The following is an 18221-nucleotide window of genomic DNA, read 5'->3' on the forward strand; positions in this document are numbered from 1 at the left end:
GCTGTAAAGCCAACACAGCACTTCCTTTCTTGTGTCTTGTCACTGGCAGGAGGAACCGATGGGTGACACAGGAAGTCAAATTGGTTAGAGGTGAACAATTTCACTGCTGACTTTTAAGTCCGTCTTCCTTAAAGTGACGACAGCTGTCCCAGAAAAAGAAATAACGTGCAATGAATCAATGTGTCATCAATCAATGCAACATGTTCAGTGGCAAAAGTCTGCAGAGTCTCTGAATCAGGGCCACTGATGAACAGATGTCTCCAAGGTGCTGAGTGTGTCCAATGGATCGGTTGAGTCTTCTTTCAGGAGTCCGGGCTGTTGTTTCACAATCTCATTGGTCGCCGTGTGCAGCCACAATATGTGGGCTTCTTTCCGTTCCTCCAGCAGCTTTTTACAGCTTCTACATCAGAACATTTGAAATATTTATTTTCGTTTCTGCAGCTAACCATCAGTTTCATCATCAAATATTCATTTAGCCTTTAAAATGTCTCAAGAATCAATCGGCTGATATTCTAGATTTCACGGCTGTAGCCAAAGTGATGTAACTTGTTCCTGACATGTTGTTTGTGTCAGGCCCATGGACACCATCCTGCTGCTGGAACTAAAAGACTAAACATGTATTAATCTGCAGCTGAAAGTAGTCCCCCGCAAATGCACTTCATACTACTGTCTGAGTAACGTCTGCTTAAAACTACAGTTCCCATGCAAAGACTTTTTACTCAGCTAGTAACATACAGCGTGAGTTCACTTCATTCAGAGATCTTCTCCTGTGGACAAGAAGAGACAGCTTTCCAGACTCCATCTAATTCATGGTTTTATTGTGTAGTTGACAGAAGTTGCAGAAAACTGGCATGAAGTAGACACAACTGTGTGGAATGATTTGTAACAAAAGAACTCTATGGCTTACCGAGCACGACACTGAATCTATTTACAAACTCAAATCAACTCACTGACAGTTTGAAAAGTGGAGCTAAAAGCTTTTTTCTTTTATAAATATCAGAAGGGGAAAGAAGGACGGCCGATGGGCCTGAAGGGGATAAAAGTCTCTTTCACCGAGACAGCTTAACACTCAACAGAGTTATACAAATCCCATTTTTCTGTTATGGCACCAGCATCAGAGCAGGCCCTGGCCTCGCTGTGCCCGTCGCGGATGCTTCATCTTCAGCAGGTAGAACAGAGCCGGAGGCCCTGAAGCAACACGTAGAAGAGAACAGCTCAACAGATACAACCATAGGGTTAGAGATAGATCTGGACTGTCACATGAGGTATTGTGGATCAAAGCATTTCTGTACATTGTCTCATTTTTCCTTTCTTTTGGAATAGTTAGGAAAATCATATTATGTAATTATAAACAAAAAAAATAAAATGGATCACATAGAATCTACATAAAAACAACAAATGAGGAAGTCAATAAAACAATTTTCTATGAGAAAATTCAGACCTAGAATGGCAGTATATTGACATTTATATGTATAAAAAACACCAAAAATGTAGCAGCAAACAGGAGAAAAGCATCGTTTTTAATCCATTACGTTTTTGTCATCGGTTTTCTTTTTTTTTTTAACACGTAGCTGGGATTCATTTTCTATAGCAGCGGAATACGAGGAGTGTTTCTCTCCTTCTCTCTCTCCTTAATGTACAATCAGAAAGCTAACAGGGCTCCCACACAGTCTGCCTCTCTGCACGCTGGATGTGTAGAGTCGTCCTGCTCGTACTCATCGGTCCATCGTATATAAAGCAAACACCAACCTCGCCATCACATCTCTGCCGGCCTGTGTAGGAGCCCTGACTTGAACTCGACAGCATTAAATCACACCTCCCTGTTGAGCCTTCACCCTTTTTGCCCCTCTTGCCACATTTCTACCCCTCGGTACACTTGCCAGCTTTGCTTTCCACATTTCTTTCAGCAAGTCCCTAAGAAATGCAGCCCACGCCTTTTAGCTTTGTGCAAAATCATAGTCTCAACACTTGTTTAAGCTTCACCCCCTTCCCACAACCCATGAGCAGTACTTGAACTGAGGTGGAGCGACAGAGGCAGTTTTACTTTTACAAACATTTGTGGACGGCAGGGCTGCTCCGGAGGCAGAAACAGTAGGTGGAGCCACGGTTAGTTTGCAAACTATGAAAAGAATAAATAATGTGTTTAGCTATATAAAAATAAAGTATTATTTGAATTGTAAAAATAATACTTTGGACATTTCCTGGACCTTCAGCTTCTGGCTCTGCACACTGAAACAAAGAGGTTCTGATGGAAGAGCAGCTCTGCCTGAATGAAACATGTGTTGAACTAAAGCTGCCTGCAGACAGCTGCAGGAGCCACCATGTCCAGCAGCACTCAGTCTGCCGTACTGCTCAATTCTTTTGTCCCATTAGATGAATCCGATCCAGGTCTGATCCAGATCCAGCTGTATGCAGGTGCTGCTCTGACTCCATCGCTGAAAGACTCCTGCTCAACCACCCATTACAACTTCATCGCGTTTTACAAACCCAATCACTGATGTTTCTTTAGGCGACCAGCAGCGCTGACCAAAAGTGCTTTTTTGTTGTTGTTTTTAAACAGGGTTGGAATGGTTTAGTAGAACTACGGAGATAGAGACGGAGCAGACTGTGGAGCGCTCTGCACTCATCTCATCACATTACAGCAAGCTGACATGAGCAAAGTCAAAGTATGAAATCAGCAGTCCACAGTCACTAGGACAAGAAAACAGGTTGGTTTAAAGAGGTCGAACATGATATATGATAAAGTGACTAAACATAAGCAAGCAGGGATATATGAATGTTTGCAGACATGGGAGCTTGGACATGAAGTCTAAAAGATTAGAAATAACCATAAAGAAATAAAAAGAGAAAAAGCCTCTTCTCTTTAACAAACGTTCAGAGACCTGAAGACAGACTACGAGGACCTACTGTACACGACGCTTTGGGATGTTTTAGTAGGCAAGTTAAGTCTGCGGTAATTTAAAGATTCCTAGTTTAATATTTGAGGAAATGAGAAAAACAATCGACTAAAATGTCTGTTTTGAGGCTTTAACTCCAGCCCACACAGGTCATCTGTATTCGCTTTCTTCTCTCTCTTATACATTTCTGTAGTGTTCATTTCTTTTCCCAGGATGGGAGGGGACACTGGCAGGAAATGAGACTGTGACTTGGGGTTTGCAGGGGGAGGAGGGGTGGGTGTGGGGGGGGGGGGGGGGGGGGGGGGGGAGCGCTCTGTCCCGTCTTGGCAGCCGGAGCGGACAGCGGGCATGTGAGTGACATGTCGGCCATGATAGCAGCCCAGGAAGAAGGAGGGGGAGGGGAGGCTGGGTTCAGATAAGGAACCCCTTCCCCAGCCCGCCCATCACCGCCCTCTGTCCACAACTTTCCTTCGATCATCAGGTCGCCGCGCGGCGCGGCCGTCAGTCATTTCAGATGTTGATGTCTCGGACGTCTGTCGGGGTGCAGGACAGGTCCACGTCCTCGTCCACGTGTTTGCTTTCTGTCGTGCTGCTGTGCTGCTGAGCCTGTCGCAGGCTGGACTCCAGCAGGGACTCGATCTGCTCCTGACACGACCGCAAGCAGTCCTGCTGACACGAGATCAACAGTGAGTGAGTCAACAGGAGCACGCTGCCAACATCAAGAGCAAGCAATGGCTTTTTCCACATTCAAATATGGCTTTGGGAGAAAGTGTGTTTGCATACCGGGTCACTGCGGATGACCTGCGACAGGAAGTTGGTGAGGTTCTGGGAGGACAGCGAGGCGTCCTGGCTCTTCAGGTAGAGGCCTTGAACAGCTGCCACCACGCTGCCCGCCGCCACCATGGACGGAGGACTGGCGATGAAGTTGACATCTGTGGAAACAGCACAAGCACGTGTTACAACATCCAACATCCACAGCACAGACCACCATTATGCAACACCACATCTACTTTACTTCAAACATATGAATAGAACTCTTGTTAATGAAGCCTACGAATTCCTGATCCATGTGCACTGTTGGAAGAGATGCCTTACATTTAACTAATATAAACTGACTCCAGACCAGACAGATCTCTGCCTACATCCTCCAACAGGACAACAACACATGACTATGCTCACACAATGCTACACATCTGCCCCTCTGGACCTTCAACATTTATTAACTAATAATGACAACATGGTCAGATCAGAATAACAAACTAGCTGGGAGAGTAATCCCAAACTGGGGCTCCAGAGCAGCGTCAGTGAAACCCTAATCAAGCCTGTCTGAGACCTGCGTCACAGAGAAAGAACAGCTAAATACACAGGAAACAGGCAATATTACATCTACAGATAGAGGAGATGAAATATGAGATATTGTTAAATATATAAGAATGATCATCCAGTAGATTTACTGTAACATGAACTTGTATTAAGACATAATGTTCATATCCTACCTGTGGCACAGAGAGCCACGAAGGTCTGAGCGTGTTTCCTGAGGATCTGCTTGGTGGACGGGTAGATCTTCAGCTTGGACAGGAAGTGCTCGATGAAGTCGTGAGGCGTGACTGAAGCCAGGTCCCACTTCAGCTTGTTGAGAACCAGCAGCTCCATTTGCTGTGGACAGACCAGACCAGACCAGAGGCATTCACTCAAACAGACCCAGAACAAGCAGCACCGAAATATGGGCTTGACTTTGTTCTGATACCATCTTAGTTCATGGTTCTGGCTTTCCTTCTTCCTTCCTTCCCTGTAGTGCCCAAAATAGTTCAGCTACTCAAAAATGTATTTTGATAAGTTGCTATGCAAGTATACTAGATGCATAATCTACTTGCTCAATGATTTGTTTTTATTACTTATTGATTACTAAACTAGATATAAATACCATATATACACACACACACACACACACAGTCCCATCAATACAGTAACACATGCATGTCTCTGTTGTGTGTGAATATGACATATCACACACAATGATCCGCCACAGTGCCTGTAGTTCTTCATGTTCTCTCGTTGCCAGCAGCCTGCACCTCTTTCTCGTGGCCACTAGGTGTCGCTGTGAATCCGTGTTTTCTTGGCAGTCACTGAGACCATTCATGAAATGAGAGAGGCCTCGAAGTCGCCATGGGAAAGTCACAGGCAGCATTCAGACGGCTGCCCCAAAGCTACATTTCTACCTTTTCTCATGTCAACCAAAGGATTTTTCTCAGATACAGTTTGGATATTTTATGAAAATGTTGACACTGACAAACCAGAAGAACTACAAGCACTCTGTCGGTGTGTTCCTGTCATGTGGTCTCCAGTGAGTGCTGCTCATGTAGGCTACTGTATGTGTTACGCAACATCCATGTCTGCAGAACTCAATTACCAGCAGCTCTCCGGGCTGGACCGAGTTGTCCGTGTAGATGCAGAGTTTCTCCGCCGTTAAGGGAACAGTTTCCTTCATCTTGGACGCCAGAAACATGCACGTGGCTCCCAGCAGCTGTAGTCTTGTTTTCCTGGTGGCCTCCACTGATAAAAATCGGTCCAAATAGTTCATAGCCAGCGGAAAAACCTCCTCCTCGCATTTCTGTTCCTCGCAGACCTGGAGGTGAGAAAAGCACTTATTGGTTGCTGGAGGAAAAGCCCCCATTCACATGCACTGTTAAATCCTCTCCCCCACCGACTATACGTCTCATTCCGTGCACAGCTGTTCGCATTAAATCATCCGAACATGAGTGAAAGGGAATTAAACATTTCGTGCATCTAATTCACTCGAGTTGAAATATCCCGTGTTCAGCGCTATTTAATGCAAACACAGCGAACACGTTTAAAAGCAGAGTATGAAACATTTATTAGAGTAAGTAAGAAGTGTGCAGTCAGTTCTGACTGAGACACAAAGGTGGCGTCGATGCGAGTTTCACTCTGCAATTTCAACTTCGTCATCTTTTCATAAAATAATTAGAAATATTTAAAAATTACCAGGGTGCGCACAATTATCATGTAAATGATGCTCATCGAATGCCTGTTCGGATGAGAGTACAATGTGTCGAATTGTGACACAGATGGATTCAATAAAAAATGTTTTCTCAGACTGCTTATTGGAGTGCTGCAGGCGACACTTCCCGTCGGCTCTCCGATGCACAATTTCAGAAATTAATATAAAATATAAAACTACAAAGACTTCAATCCAATAGTTCATGTTAATGTTAAAACACATGTAATCTATCAAATCCGACTCTTGAAATGGACAGAATACGTTCGCACTTTGACTAAATGCCCTTTTTCCTGAGCAACCTTCACACACAGCAGCGACGCTCGTGAAGCAAAACAAACTTTTCCAGTTGATACCAGTCCATCGAGCTGAAGCAGCCCCACCAACCCGCCTCATGGTACAGCAGCATTTTCGGCTGATTGAACCGAGTTACTGTCATTGCTGCTGATGTTATAGATTTTTAATGATATTAAAATCCTTCTCTTATACGACAACAAAGATGGCGCGTAATACTGGCACGGGCCAGACTGCATACGTGTACATTGCTGTTATTTTGGAATATTTTCCACATGTAATTACATTTCATAACCTTCTGTAAAATGTAGGCTAAGACATAATCAATAAGAAATGTGTACAAAGTGAGTGCGGTCCGGAGCCAATATCGCATCTTATAGCCGAAGGACCACCCAGCACTCGTGAGGACAGACTTTTCAAAGCGTTTATGTAACGTGCACAGTGAATTAACACACATTAGCCTCTCACACACGCACAGCTTTCACCTTTACACTAACTCATCATGTTGTGACAGCAAGCGACAAACCAACAAGTTAGCAGCGACACTCGGCCACTGAAGTCGAAAGTTGAAGTGAAGTAAAACCAACCTCTAGCATCCAGGTGGCAACTATTTTCCTCATTTTGGGTACAATTTCTTTCTGGACACACTTGAAGTAGTTTGGCGACGGCAGGTAGTTCTCCTCTGCCTTCAGCATGGTGTGGAGAACTCGGTCGTTGAGCAGGTTGACGTCCTGGTAGGCTCTCCTGATGGAGTCCACCTCGCAGCACAGCAGCTGGTCCTCCATAGTCGGCTACTTCTGGTATTAGGGTTATTATCACCGTCGATGTAATGTGTGTTCTCACCCTGTCTCAGTACGTCTGTATTACTGAGGAACCGGCTGCGGCAGACAGAAGGCTGCAGTCCGCTGATTTTAAATCACTTTCTTCTTGCTGGGCTGCTGCCGCTGCGAACTGTTGCTCCTCCGGTGTGCGCGAGCCCACTGAAGCACAGAACGCTTCCCTCTGCGAGACAAAAACCCCTGCCTCGCGCTCAGCGAACACGCTCACACTCACACACAGCACGCGCGCCCCGGAGAGGGGGAGGTGGAGGGGTGGGTGCGTGCGATGACGTCAGCTGTTGTTAGGAGGGAGGGAGGGGGGATCAAAGAGACAAGCAGGCTGCTAGGGAGCGCGCGAGGAAGGGATTCTATTATATATATATATATATATATATATATATATATATATATAAATATATATATATATATAAGGAAAGAGAGAGCGAGGGGAGGACCCCCACCCCCAGTTTTTGAGCAGGAGGTGGGAGGTCCGGGGCCGACTCTGGGGGACGTCTGTCGCCGGTGGAGGTTGGCAGATTGGCGTCGGTAGGGGGCGATAACGGCTTTACACCGCTTCTTCCTCTGTCGTTACCAAAGACTCAATGAAAGCAGCAGCTCTCTCAACAAACTGTGCTGAACATGAGGTGAGCACATGGGACAATAGTGCAGTGTGAAACACACACAGTAGGCTGCTGCGTTATTTACCTCCAGTCATTCCTACTTTAAATAACACAGAGAGGTTAGGATGAGCTGTAGGCTATTAAATCACCCGATCTCTGTCTGTAAGCATGGCAAACATTATTATCAACACAAATCTAGCTGTATGACATCTGTAATGTAATGCATCATATGGATTGTTGAGCACTGTAAACTCCCTGTGCACAATTCAGTTAAACAGTAACATGTACCACACAAACCAATCAAACGGGGACCGTGGTCTAAACGGAGCTGGTTTGAGATCTGATGAGTCAACATCTGTAAATGGGAACCCCACAGTTAGCATTTTAACTCTATGTCAAATGTATTATTTGATCAATTATTAACGTAATTGAGAAGTATGTGTGTGTGTGCGTGTGTACACTACTGACCATTACAAAAGTAAATTTGCAGTGTAGCAGGAACTGAGTTGAACGTCAGCTTAGTTTGCTTTGTAAGGCTGGAGTGCAAATAGTAAAGTTTAAAGACTTGTTCTAAAACACATTCTCTCTCTCACACACACACACACACACACACACACAAACGGGAGGAGACTGGAGTTTCACCAATGGGAGGAATTGCTGTTACTAGGCAGATGTCGGTGCAACTTTTCATGTGGGGAAAAGTTTCATGCACTGGAAAAATTGGCATAGTTATTGATCACCCAATCAAAGTCCCTTAACATAGTATAGTCTTACACATAATCAATACAGGCATTATCTACTGATGCTTTATGAGCGTATATCCCTGCTGCTCTGTTGTTTTAGGAGAGGACAGCAGGAGTCATATATTCTGACATTTACAACTTGATACAAAGTATATCAATCACGCCCTGTGACCACGTATTTAGTTGCTCAAGTTAAAAAGCAGCATTTAGTGTTAGGTTGTGCACATTTGAATGTAGTTTCAATATGAATCGGAGCATTTCACATTCCTGGAATTCCTCTCTGGGCTATTGGGTGTACTACCGTAATGCCTGAAGAGGGTTACACTTCTGTGGAAAGAGCCTGGAGTCACATCAGAACATATCACCACTTTGTTGTAGTCGTTCATATGAGGGATCCAAAATACAATATGATTCTGTTCAGCAAAATATGTATTTACCATGCATTTGCATCTGTAACCGAGTTTTAAAATGTGCTGATTTTTCCAAACATTTACCTTCTGTTTACCTTCCTTTTGCATTTTATGTTTGGAAAACCTCTCAACAGTGTTATGGATCATTTCAATGTTTCCCATGCATACATTTTATTACATTATCTTTGTTTTGTTTTGTGATTTCCTCTTTACAACTGGACCTCCCATCAATACGATTACAACTGTACCATTCTTATAAAAGAATACTTTCTTTTCACCATTATAAGCCCTTTTGATTGTCTTAGACCCTTTAACAAATTGTTTATCACTCAAGTACTTTCGTTCATATAGCTTATGTAACTAGGGAAACGTTTTTATCAAATTCCTCTTTTATTTAGTTCTTTTAAGATTGTTTGCAAATGACAAGGTGTTGGAAAACAGAATCGATATCCTGCAGACACAGAGCGTGAGGAAACCTGGACCCAACAGTAGTTGTGATCCACTTCATTCCCCCTCATATATGTCCTTGCTCTGTCCCTCTCATGCACAGAGAGATAGAGGCTTTTACGTGGAAACAAAGGGAGCTGGAGCATGTGACTTTTGCAGTGAGGCTCTTCTAGTAGCTTTATGGTAACGGGTAGGGAGTGTTTAAAGGGACAGCAGAGAGCTGAAGTGAAACCAGCAGAGCACAGACTGGTTCAGACTACTGATCGCACGACCACGGAGCCCACGGCTGGAAAATAAATGATTTGTCAAAGACTAAACCAAGGTTATTCCTTTTTGCCTACTTGCAGTGTCTTTATTTTCATTGCTTCTTCAACACATCCAAACTGATATAACCACATGTTGAACTTACTTGACTGCACAGGTTAGGCCACATACTTAAATATAATGTTGATTTTTTTTCTGTTAATTCAGTATTTCTTGTAGAGCAGGTAGTTGAAGAAATGTGACTACATTCTATACATGCCCCAAGAAAAGAAAAGGATAGAGGAATACAATATGATATGTATTATGATATGAGACGCTAATGATAACCCTATTTAGCAGCTAATGACTATCACCATCATAGTTAAGGAGTGGGCACAAAATAAGGCCTCTATTTCTTTACTGTGTATGATCACCTGATATAATCAGATGAAGGCGTTTACATGCAGATTTTTTCTGCACACAATATTTTATCATCCGAACTGAACAGCTCTCAACCATCACGCTGTGAATCACAAAAGCGCTGCGACATCTACACATTTTAAATCTCTTTGCACACTGTACAAGCTAATACTTAAGTTAATGGTTGATTTGAGAGGTAATACTCCGCAGGAATTTCAAAGAGACGTATTAAACATTCTGAACATTGACATAGCAGCAAACAATGATTTGCTATGTAAAGATAGAGTCGAGTAATGTCTTCCTGGGCAGAGAAGAGAGATGCATGTGAGCGTGCCCCACTGGTTAGCTCACAGCTGATAAGGCCGTCCCAACCGACAGCGTAGTCACAGAAGCGTAGGGCCCGCCCTCAGGTCTACACTGTTAGCTCTGTCAGAACTTTCGCCATAGTTAGCACTGTTAGCATTGTAAGCTGTCAGACATGTTGAGAGCCGTTTAGAGGCAGTCCAAATGCTCCCAATCTCAGATATTGCTCCTTAAGTTTCCTGCAGGTTGGTCATTGCAGGTGTGACAAGTTTCACTTTGACGTTTCAGATCCATGTTTTCACTCAACTCTGAGGACTAGCACATCACATTTCCTAGCTCTGTGCTTTGGTTAGTTTCTGTGACTTCAATCATGTAAAAGAAACATCAGTTGTCATCATCAAATTTTCTGTCTCAATGATTCATTCATTACATTTAGCAGTTCTCGCTTTCATTCATCAGTGGGTTAGTTGGTGTGTGTGTGCTCACTCATCTCTCCCTCCTCAGACCCTCTTCAATGGTATTTGTAACCCCCACTCCCCAATTTTACTTCTTTCATGTGCACTTTCAACATCATGATTGCCGAATATTTTGTCATTGACTGTGTAAAAGCCTATTTGTTACACATCAAACATACACACACACACACATGTATATATACTTATTCATATAAATGTGCCGTTGGATAAGGAAGCTATCAGACTGCAGCATGCATGCCCCAACAAGGAGCAAATTGATTCCATGGCTACTTCTTGTACATTATTAAATTCCTAATTCTGTTGCTTACTTTTTTGTGTATGTGAAAAAAAATTGACCTTGCTTTCTTTAATTTCTGCGACAAAGAAATATTGTAGAATAGTCCTGGTTATTCTGTTATCCTGTCTTCAACCAACCCTCAGCTTTAATACCTAAAAGCAAAGCAGTGTGTGTGTGAGCCTGCAGGAGTGTTGAAGTGGGGACATTTGTCTTCACCCTTGTTCTATGTCCAGCTTTGAAGTCCTGATGCCTCTTCATATTCTAAATATGACCTCCGACAACACACACACACACACATGGTATCTGTGTGAGGGCTTCCCTTCCTCCAGCCATCATCCAGAAGGACTGAGTGAAAGAGAGAAGGCAGAGAAAGAGGGCTCTTCCCTGTGAATGAAGCTCCTTTCTCTGCTGAGGGCAGGTCCACAATGACCCTGTAAAGATGGATAGGGAGATTGTCCTGTGAAGTGATCCGCGAACACAGATAGGCGGGGGTCAATCAGGGCGTGTGTGTGTCCGTGTGTGTGTGTGTCCTGCACCACAACAAACCTAACAGCACCTCTGGTCTGGCTAGATGGGTGGGTGCTATAGGGCCAAGGGCAAGGATAAGAGGAAAAAACCCAGCACAATGGGTCAGTGGGAGTTTGGGAGGGGGGCAGGGTGGGTTGGAATGCATGCATCCCATATCACACACAATTTGAGTCTACAGGGGGCTGCTTTGATAAGTATCTCTAAATGAGATTCATGCTAACTACGAGTTAAGCTTTGACCAGCTAATATTTTACATACACTTTACTCAGGGGTTACTCAATGAGGCTTTTAAAACACATTTTCATCTTCATCGAAAATTTTCATCTGTCATTTCTATCTCAGTGTAACACATTATGTTGTGCTGACAAAAAGTTCCTCAAACTTGTACCCATTAATGTTGCATTCACACTGTATGCTGTTCCCAAAGAGCCTCAGGTAGGTGTTTCTCTCCTGGCACACAATAAGTGATTCATCCTGTGGATAAGAAAAGAGAAGTGGATAGTTAACATGAGCCCTCATCGCTTAGCAGGATACAGGACACAGGTAATAAAAGGCCTCAATGCGCATATGAAAGTGCATGCCCTTCTGATCTTCCCAACGCTTTAATGCGAAAGGGACTCATCACAGCATTTAGCTCATTTAAATGTGAACATGGCAATTAGTGGGTCTGCTCACTGCAGTGTTGTAGTGAATGGCCACCTAAACTGAGACCAAGGCTACATCCACACTAATACGTTTTCGTTTAAAACCGGGGTTTTAAAACAAAAACGTTCTCCGTCCACACGGCGTTTCAGCATCGTTTTCGAGATGATCTCCGTCTATACTAAAACGCCTGAAAACGGATATCACATGACCATTCTCGTACACTGGGCATGCGGGTGGGTGGCGGTGTAGTTGCTTAGTTAAAAATATATAATATAGTAGTCATTAATTGTCATGATCAGGCTTTGCCCTGTGTGTTCTGTGTCTTTGTTTCTTTCTGTAGCTCCTCACTCACCTAATCAGTTCATTCAGTGCACCTGCCAGTCACACTCACCTCATCAGCTCATTAGTCTCACCTGTTCACTCTGCCTAGTTCACTATTTAAACCCCTGTCTTTCACTCACTCACTGCCAGATCATTTTGTTTGTTTCCTACCTACCCGCCCGTTTTGCTCATCCTGTTCCCGGTTTCCCAGTCTGTCTGCCCTGCCTTGTCCTGCCGGATTTTCCCCCTCGTCTTTTGTCTTGTCCTTGGATTACCTGTTTTTGTTTGTGAGCTATTAAATACCTTTTTTCCCCTACTCTGACTGTCTGCGCTTGAGTCCTCATCATGCCCCGTGACAGAATGATCTGGCCTACAATGGACTCAGCAGACCATGGGTTGGAGTGCCGTCTCCCTGAGTGGTATGAGCAGTTCATGGGAACCCGCCTGGCCTTTGGTGGGCCTCGGAGTGTCCAGAAGGCGAACCGCGACCTGATGGACTGCCAGCTCAACACTCGTAGGAGACAGAGAAAGAAGGGTCAGACTTCCATCCCCGCTGGGCCGCAGCGATCCCCCGCTCCCGCTGGGCCGCAGCGATTCCCCGCTCCCGCTGGGCCGCAGCTAACTCCAGCTCCCCGTGTCCTGTCGGCGGTCCGACCGACTCCACCTCCCCGTGTCCGGTCGGCGATCCAGCCGACTCCAGCTGTCGCCTCGGAGCAGCAGCTATCCCCAGTCCGGGCCGCCGCCGTCTTTGAACCGCAGCGACCTCCAGTCCCGGCCACCGCCGTCTCCGAACCGCAGCGACCTCCAGTCCCGGCCGCCGCCGAACTGCAGCGACCCCCAGTCCCGGCCGCCGCCGTCTCCGAACCGCAGCGACCTCCAGTCCCGGCCGCCGCCGTCTCCGAACCGCAGCGACCTCCAGTCCCGGCCGCTGCCGTCTCCGGACCGCAGCGACCTCCAGTCCGGGCCGCCGCCGTCTCCGAACCGCAGCGACCTCCAGTCCGGGCCGCCGCCGTCTCCGAACCGCAGCGACCTCCAGTCCGAGCCGCCGCCGTCTCCGAACCGCAGCGACCTCCAGTCCCGGCCGCCGCCGTCTCCGAACCGCAGCGACCTCCAGTCCCGGCCGCCGCCGTCTCCGAACCGCAGCGACCTCCAGTCCCGGCCGCCGCCGAACCGCAGCGACCTCCAGTCCCGGCCGCCGCCGAACTGCAGCGACCCCCAGTCCCGGCCGCCGCCGTCTCCGAACCGCAGCGACCTCCAGTCCCGGCCGCCGCCGTCTCCGAACCGCAGCGACCTCCAGTCCGGGCCGCCGCCGTCTCCGAACCGCAGCGACCTCCAGTCCCGGCCGCCGCCGTCTCCGAACCGCAGCGACCTCCAGTCCGGGCCGCCGCCGTCTCCGAACCGCAGCGACCTCCAGTCCCGGCCGCCGCCGTCTCCGAACCGCAGCGACCTCCAGTCCCGGCCGCCGCCGTCTCCGAACCGCAGCGACCTCCAGTCCGGGCCGCCGCCATCTCCGAACCGCAGCGACCTCCAGTCCGAGCCGCCGCCGTCTCCGAACCGCAGCGACCCCCAGTCCCGGCCGCCGCCGTCTCCGAACCGCAGCGACCTCCAGTCCCGGCCGCCGCCGTCTCCGAACCGCAGCGACCTCCAGTCCCGGCCGCCGCCGTCTCCGAACCGCAGCGACCTCCAGTCCCGGCCGCCGCCGTCTCCGAACCGCAGCGACCTCCAGTCCCGGCCGCCGCCGTCTCCGGACCGCAGCGACCTCCAGTCCGGGCCGCCGCCGTCTCCGAACCGCGGCGACCTCCAGTCCGAGCCGCCGCCGTCTCCGAACCGCGGCGACCTCCAGTCCCGGCCGCCGCCGTCTCCGAACCGCGGCGACCTCCAGTCCCGGCCGCCGCCGTCTCCGAACCGCAGCGACCTCCAGTCCGGGCCGCCGCCGTCTCCGAACCGCAGCGACCTCCAGTCCGAGCCGCCGCCGTCTCCGAACCGCAGCGACCTCCAGTCCCGGCCGCCGCCGTCTCCGAACCGCAGCGACCTCCAGTCCCGGCCGCCGCCGTCTCCGAACCGCAGCGACCTCCAGTCCCGGCCGCCGCCGCGACCCCCAGTCTCTCGAGTTCCGACCCCCGGACCCCCAGTCTCCAGAGTTCCGACCCCCGGACCCCCAGTCTCCAGAGTTCCGACCCCCGGACCCCCAGTCTCCAGAGTTCCGACCTCCGGACCCCCAGTCTCCAGAGTTCCGACCTCCGGACCCCCAGTCTCCAGAGTTCCGACCTCCGGACCCCCAGTCTCCAGAGTTCCGTCCTCCGGACCCCCAGTCTCCAGAGCTCCGTCCTCCGGACCCCCAGTCTCCAGAGCTCCGTCCTCCGGACCCCCAGTCTCCAGAGCTCCGTCCTCCGGACCCTCTGTCTCCAGAGCTCCGTCCTCCGGACCCTCTGTCTCCCCAGTCTGCCAGGCCGGCCATCCCTCCTCTGGACCCCCTCCACCCACCCGGTTGTGGACTCTGACTCTCGGCCTCGGAGGAGTGATAACCCTCCTCCGGGCCCCCACCGCCCTCCCTTGGAAGATGTTCATGTTTTTGTTTTTTGTTTTTCTTTTGGACGTCTGGAATCCGTCCCTTGGAGGGGGGGTACTGTCACGATCAGGCTTTGCCCTGTGTGTTCTGTGTCTTTGTTTCTTTCTGTAGCTCCTCACTCACCTAATCAGTTCATTAGTCTCACCTGTTCACTCTGCCTAGTTCACTATTTAAACCCCTGTCTTTCACTCACTCACTGCCAGATCATTTTGTTTGTTTCCTACCTACCCGCCCGTTTTGCTCATCCTGTTCCCGGTTTCCCAGTCTGTCTGCCCTGCCTTGTCCTGCCGGATTTTCCCCCTCGTCTTTTGTCTTGTCCTTGGATTACCTGTTTTTGTTTGTGAGCTATTAAATACCTTTTTTCCCCTACTCTGACTGTCTGCGCTTGAGTCCTCATCATCCCCCGTGACATAAATAATAAAGTTGTGCTTGAGACTTTAGATCTTCCTCTAAAACCTTCCTCTATAAACACAAAGACACATTTCGTGTTTTTATTTTTCAAGTTTTATTTTTCAGACTTAGTTACAACACTGCAGGTCTTGCTCTATCTCTCTCTCACACATGAAATTTAGTTTAAAATGAACACTTACACATAAAGGTTTACTAGATTATGGATCCATAAATGTAGTCAACACACGTCTCTCACTCGTTTCATTGTCTGTTCTCAGCTCTGCTGGTGGCTGAAGTCTCTCGTACTGGAGAGAAATTAATGTTTTATTCCTTTACATTTTATGTGTGGATTAGTTGTGCAGAACAAAATAAGCATTAATAAGAACAGGAAAGTCTCCGTTTTGTGTCCGTCCTCCTCAAAGCCGCTAACCGTGACTTCAGACGTCCGCTCCGTAGGTCTGATAACCCCGCTGGTCACGCCGCTCGCTAATCGCTCCAATAACAGCTGCTTCCTCCGTAATAATGCAGACTTTAACTGAACAACAGCTGCTAGTAAAGACAACAAGGTCATCAATGCCTGTAATCAGTTGTCCATGTTGAATTAACCTGGTAGTCGATCGGTAATCAATGCTGTTTGTGAGCTTCCGGGAAAGGGTCACGTGATAGGGGAAGGACACGTCGTGACTGCTAAGAACCAATCAAGTAGCGGACGCAGGTGTCTACATCATCGTTTCCAAAATGATGCGTTAACGACGGTCCATACTAGTCGGTAACCCCGGAGTTTTCAAACGTATCTGTTTTCGGTGCTCTAAAACTCTGGCCTAGTGTGGACGCTCAGTGTAAACATAGCAAAAGATATGCGTTTTCAAATGGAAACGTAAAAGTGTGGACATGGCCCAAGTCATGATCAAGACCAGAGTGTATCGGGACAGAGACTAGGGGTTGAGACCAAGTCAAGACCAAGACCAGACTCGTGCGAGTTCCACACTGCATGAGACACTTAATGATGAAATGTGGAACAACAAACAATGGACACCCATCTAATTCATCTGAAACTATTGATCCACAACCACTTAAGAAAAACACCCACAGAAAAAGATTTGTCTTCATCCACCTCTTTTATTGACATATATACTGTATATGTGTGTATGTGTTAGAGTACCATGAGAAATGTCTTGATAAAATAATCAAAAGGAAAAAGAGGTCAACTTTATGTGGGAATTGGGAATGGGAATTTCCATTTGTTTATATGCAATCACAGTAATGATGTTAACAAATGAATCAGACAATGCACAGGCAGTTTAACTCGGGTCTTGAAATAAAATCCAGTCCCCTTTCGTCTGAGACCGAGACAAGGGCGAGTAAAAATTCAAAAAGTTGTCTTGAAACCGGTCTTAAGACCAAGACCGATCTGGTGGACTACAACAATGGCTCATTGAACTGAACAAATGTAAATGCATGCAAGGTTTTCGTGTAAAATGAAACATGCAAATCAACACTGTTAAGCAAGACACTTCCTTCATTCAGAGCAGTAGTAAATACTCATTGGTCTAAAACCCCAGTACCATTTATACTGTACACAACTGGGTTAACTGAGATGTAGCAACTTGGCACGTAAAATATGTAAAGATCGCCCAAGAAACTGCTTGTTTTTAGGGGAAAATTTTTTGTCGGATGTGGTCCAGCTTTAGTGACCAGATTTCTCTATTAGAGATAGAAATCATATAATGATATTGATATCAATTAACCAATTCAGAAGAGGAAAAAACGAAATAGATAAGGAAATGTGAGAAAGGGAATGTGCATGTGCAGAAGAAGAGAAGTGAAACTGAAACTAGTAATGATGTAATTCCAGTTTTAGCAATTGTGTGTATGTAGTCTGCTGTCTTATATGAAGAGGCCTGACGTGGGTTAAACACACGTCACACATACGTCTCCTGTATGAAATGGATTTACCAACTGTGGAAAAGGAGCTAAAAGAGGGAAAACACGAACAGAAACACTCACGATTTTTCTGACAAGGCACAGGGTATACACTACATTCCAAGAAATGTTCTCCTGTACTGACAAAAACAGCTCCGAACATGCCCAGTCTTTTGAGTCAGGGAGTTTCTTCACCTGGGAAATCACTGCTTGTTGGACTCTGTTCATTTTATTTGCATAGATTTGCATAGATTTTGCATTATGCCGTCAAAGTACGAAAAGTATTCCTGAAACCATTTGATCCTTAATCACCTGGAGCACTTCACACCAGGGAAAAACCCTGAACTCCGACTCTATTAATGAGGTAAATATTCAGCGCAACTTGGCGTGTGGAAAATATGGTCAGCGCAATAGATTTGATGATTACTTGTTTGGTTTTTGACCATACATTAAATATGCACATAACACCTTTGAAAAGACTCATGTCAACCTTTTGTTAACCTCATGCAGCAGCAGTGCACTGCCTGACTGTTTGCCTTATCGAGCAGTTGGCCCAGAAAAGCCCTAAGTAAGTTTGTTTAATGAGTAATGCTTCCGTTTTCCTCAAACTGTATCCAGATCTGCAGATTTGGAGCTGATAATGACTCCCTACAGCAACAACCATGGGGTGAAGGTGTGTACTGTAAATATTACATACAGGCTGTAAAAAAACAGCTCGCCTGTCACACTCCATTAAACTTTAGCTATGTGAATAATCAAAAACATGATAGATACAGTTATAGACATTTTTGTTTCTTCAAATTAGAACAAAATTAAACTCACATAAAAGGACTCATTTAATAAGCTTTGGAAGGTGTGGCTCCTTTTTTCAATCTGTCAGA

The 18221-nt window shown here is 46.8% G+C and overlaps 1 protein-coding gene and 1 long non-coding RNA gene across 3 annotated transcripts; one reads left to right on the forward strand and one right to left on the reverse strand.

Moving 5' to 3' along the window:
* Positions 1-797: 797 nt before the first annotated feature.
* ccnd1 (cyclin D1) lies at positions 798-7254 on the reverse strand. 2 transcript variants are annotated; one of them, XM_076090884.1, is made up of 5 exons: positions 6795-7254; positions 5308-5523; positions 4394-4553; positions 3681-3829; positions 798-3566 (listed from the first exon to the last, which is right to left on the reverse strand). In XM_076090884.1, the coding sequence occupies exons 1-5, from the start codon at positions 6990-6992 to the stop codon at positions 3408-3410; spliced, it is 882 nt and encodes a 293-aa protein (XP_075946999.1). In that variant the 5' UTR covers positions 6993-7254; the 3' UTR covers positions 798-3407. The 2 variants fall into 2 exon arrangements, with proteins under 2 accessions (XP_075946999.1, XP_075947000.1); XM_076090885.1 differs by having other exon boundaries at positions 798-3563; positions 6795-7249.
* A 219-nt stretch (positions 7255-7473) lies between these two features.
* On the forward strand, positions 7474-9562 carry LOC142948788 (uncharacterized). The gene is made up of 2 exons (XR_012953577.1): positions 7474-7669; positions 9349-9562. It is a non-coding gene; the product is annotated as an uncharacterized LOC142948788 (long non-coding RNA).
* Positions 9563-18221: the final 8659 nt, after the last annotated feature.

This window comes from Anarhichas minor, unplaced genomic scaffold, assembly GCF_050575085.1.
Source record: "Anarhichas minor isolate MPS153535 unplaced genomic scaffold, ASM5057508v1 ptg000013l, whole genome shotgun sequence".
In the NCBI taxonomy this organism is placed as follows: domain Eukaryota; kingdom Metazoa; phylum Chordata; class Actinopteri; order Perciformes; family Anarhichadidae; genus Anarhichas; species Anarhichas minor.

Excerpts from the sequence above, each read along its gene's own strand:
- ccnd1 (XM_076090884.1), bottom strand. The coding sequence starts at position 6,992 with ATGGAGGACCAGCTGCTGTGCTGCGAGGTGGACTCCATCAGGAGAGCC. Across the intron at positions 3,830-4,393 it reads CGTGGCTCTCTGTGCCACAG|ATGTCAACTTCATCGCCAGT; the intron begins GTAGGATATGAA and ends CTGTTTCCACAG. Across the intron at positions 3,567-3,680 it reads AGGTCATCCGCAGTGACCCG|CAGGACTGCTTGCGGTCGTG; the intron begins GTATGCAAACAC and ends ATCTCGTGTCAG.